This window comes from Colobus angolensis, unplaced genomic scaffold (genome assembly GCF_000951035.1).
Source record: "Colobus angolensis palliatus isolate OR3802 unplaced genomic scaffold, Cang.pa_1.0 Scaffold11, whole genome shotgun sequence".
Lineage (NCBI taxonomy): Eukaryota > Metazoa > Chordata > Mammalia > Primates > Cercopithecidae > Colobus > Colobus angolensis.
The window spans coordinates 3,088,272-3,091,513 of NW_012112030.1; the positions used below are offsets into that span (position 1 = coordinate 3,088,272).

At 45.5% G+C, this 3,242-nt stretch overlaps 1 protein-coding gene across 1 annotated transcript in view; it reads right to left on the reverse strand.

Moving 5' to 3' along the window:
• The window catches only part of GDF3 (growth differentiation factor 3), a 5,618-nt gene extending 3,343 nt beyond the window's left edge, over positions 1 to 2,275 (reverse strand). The window contains exon 1 of the mRNA XM_011952607.1: positions 1,943 to 2,275. Within this exon, the coding sequence (XP_011807997.1) occupies positions 1,943 to 2,210 (268 nt within the window). The 5' untranslated portion in view covers positions 2,211 to 2,275. The remainder of the gene's footprint in view (positions 1 to 1,942) is intronic.
• Positions 2,276 to 3,242: the final 967 nt, after the last annotated feature.

A 3,242-nucleotide genomic window follows, 5' to 3' on the forward strand; every position in this document is an offset into this window, starting at 1 on the left:
ACCCAGCTAATTTTTTGTATTTTTATAGAGACGGGGTTTCACCGCGTTAGCCAGGATGGTCTCGATCTCCTGACCTTGTGATCCGCCCGCCTCGGCCTCCCAGAGTGCTGGGATTACAGGCGTGCGCCACTGCGCCCGGCCATGCCTCTTCATTCTCAAGCGTCATTCAAAACGTAACAAAATTTGGCTGGGCAAGGTGGCTCATGCCTGTAATCCCAGCACTTTGGGAGGTCAAGGCAGGCCATTGCCTGAGCTCAGAAGTTAGAGACCAGCCTCATGGCGAGACCTCATCGCTATAAAAAAATACAAAAATCAGCCTGGTGTGGTTGTGCGCACCTGTAGCCTGTAGTCCCAACTACTCTACTCGGTAGGCTGAGGTGGGAAGATCACTTGAGCCCAGGAGGTGGAGGCTGCAGTGAGCTGACATTGTGCCACTGCACTCCAGCCTGGGTGACACAGCAAGACCTGTCTCGAGGAACAAAAAAAGAGAGAGGAAGAGGAAGAAGAAAAGCCTGAAGTACTTGACCAGGCAAATTCTGAGGGAGTACTTCAGGTAGCCTGGATATAGCACGTTTGAAGATGAGCCAAGAATGCATGCTCTAGGAGGAATAGACTACTCTGAGCTTAGAGTTGACTGTGCAAGCAGAAGTTGTAAAAGGTGAGACTGGGGAAGTAAGCAGCAGGGTCAGAACAGGCAGGGCACGGTGGGTCAACTCCTGCAGAATTCTGCAGACGACAATTTTACGTGGAGGAGCAGTATGACTCAATATGCATTTTTAAAAGGTAATTCTGGGCTGGGTGCGATGGCTCAGGCCTGTAATCCCAGCACTTTGGGAGGCTGAGGCAGGCAGATCACCTGAAGTCAGGAGTTCGAGACCAGCTTGGCCAACTTATAGTAAAACCCTGTCTCTACTAAAAAATTAGCTGGGCGTGGTGGCACACGTCTGTAATCCCAGCTACTTGGGAAGCTGAGGCAGAAGAATCGTTTGAACCCAGGAAGCGGAGGTTGCAGTGAGCTGAGATCGTGCCACTCTACTCCAGCCTGGGAGACAGAGTGAGACTCTCAAAAAAAAGCAAACTTTATTTTGTATTCTCAAGGCCATACACAGTTTCTGGCTCACCATAGGTATCCAATAAGTGCTTCTTGGACAAATAAATATTCAAATCTCCTCTCCAGTTGCTGTAAAACTAACCAAGGCTCTAAATTCTGCATCTGAAACACCTGGGAGGCTGTATAGACATGCAGATTCTCAACACCCATTTCAGACTTTGAATAAGAATTGGGTGGGGAGAACAAGGGGCAGGAGCGGAGTTGGAGGATCTACTGTTAATGGAAGACCTAAGTTATCTGGTGGGTGGTCAGTTTGGGAAAGTATTGGATGCCACTCACTGGGATCCTTTTAAAAAAGGATATGACAACTGTATATGTTATTACTCTCTATTCACAAATCTAGAATAACCTTTGCCACCCAACAAGAGTAGCCAGGAGGTGCAAATAAGGGAAGCAGGAGTCCTGGGCAAACCAACCTCAAAATTTTCATACCCTGCTTGCCACACAGAAGACGGCAGGATGTGTATATATGGGCTGAAGAGTGGGAAACTGAGCTCCGATTCCTCCTTCACCTCTTTCATCGCAACTGAAGCACAAAGCAGTTGATTCAAAAAACAAAAATCTATTTCAGATTCTGACTTTGTTCTCACACACTAGCTGTATGATCTTGAATAGATTACAGGTTACCTACTGTCTGAGCCTCATTTCCTTACTGTTAGAAACTTGATAAGAATATCTAACTTCCTCTCAGGATCGTGGGCTGGAATTAAATGAGATAAAATATGAAAAATACCAGCACAAAGCCACATTAGTAATTGTCATTTCCTATTGTCCTTTCTTCACACCACCCAGTTCCAGACGTTTCTCTGGATCACACTCCCATTTTCTTACCTTGGTCTGGGAGAAAGCGAAGTACATTCCCACGGACGCCCAGCTCCTTTACGTAGCATAAGTCTCGGGAGACCCCAGTGGTCGCTGCTGCCTCGCGATCCTGGAAAATTTTCTTCAAGATATAAGGCACAGGTTGGAACTTCTGAGGTGAAGGTGCCTTATCTAAGCCCATAAATTGGAGAAAGACATATTCTTGAAACTGGACTGCCTGGCCCAAAGCCAGAGTTAACAGGAAGCTGAAAGCCAAATCTGGCAAGAAACGAAGCATGGCCTCTGGAGTGGCTATCAGGCCGGGGAGAGCTCCACTGCCAGACTGCCCAACAATTCAGGGGCTGCTAATTTATCTGATGTAAGATAATCAAGTGTGAATTGCTCTCTTCCCAGCTCCTCAAAGGCCATTGGATGTGAAGACGGAATTTTTTTTTTCTCTTCTCTTGCTCTACTCTTCCAGGAAAAAGTTCACAGAATAAAGATTACCAATGCATGGACATAAACTCTACAACAATGTGAGGCTGTCAGCAGTAGACAGAGTGAAAAGGAGACATGCATTTATTCATTTAACAAACAGTTACTAAGCATCTATTATGTGCAAGGTGCTGAGATAGGTGCTAGGAACAGAGCAGTGAATAATTCATAGACTTATAATTCATCATCTGCATAGACCAATGCAGAGGGTCGCATGAGGCGCATGATGGCTTTGAATGCAGCCTCACACAAATTCATAAACTTTTGTAAAACATTATGAATCTTTCTTGTGATTTTTTTTTTTTAATTCATCAGCTATCATTACTGTTAGCTAACATCATTAGTGTTAGTATATTTTACGTGTGGCCCAAGACAATTCTTCTTCTTCCAGCGTGACCCAGGGAAGCCAAAAGATTGGACACCCCTGTATTAGACAAATACCCAAGTAGATTTCATTATTTTATTTTATTTTTATTTATGTATTTATTTATTTTTGAAACAGGGTCTCGTTCTGTTGCCCAAGCTGGAGTGCAGTGGCCTGATCTTGGCTCACTGCAAGTCTTGACTCCCTGGGCTCAAGAAATCATCCCACCTTAGCCTCTGGAGTAGTTGAGACTACAGGCGTAGGGCCCCACTCCCAGCTAATTGTTTTATTTTTTATAGAGATGGCGCCTTGCCATGTTGTCCAGACTGGTCTTGAACTCCTGGCCTCAAGCAGTCTTCCCACCTCGGTCTCCCAAAGTGCTGGGATTATAGGCATGAGCCACCATACCCAGCCACCAGCCTTGTTTCTCACCACCCACCATCCTTAGTGTGGATGCTCTAATTATATTGA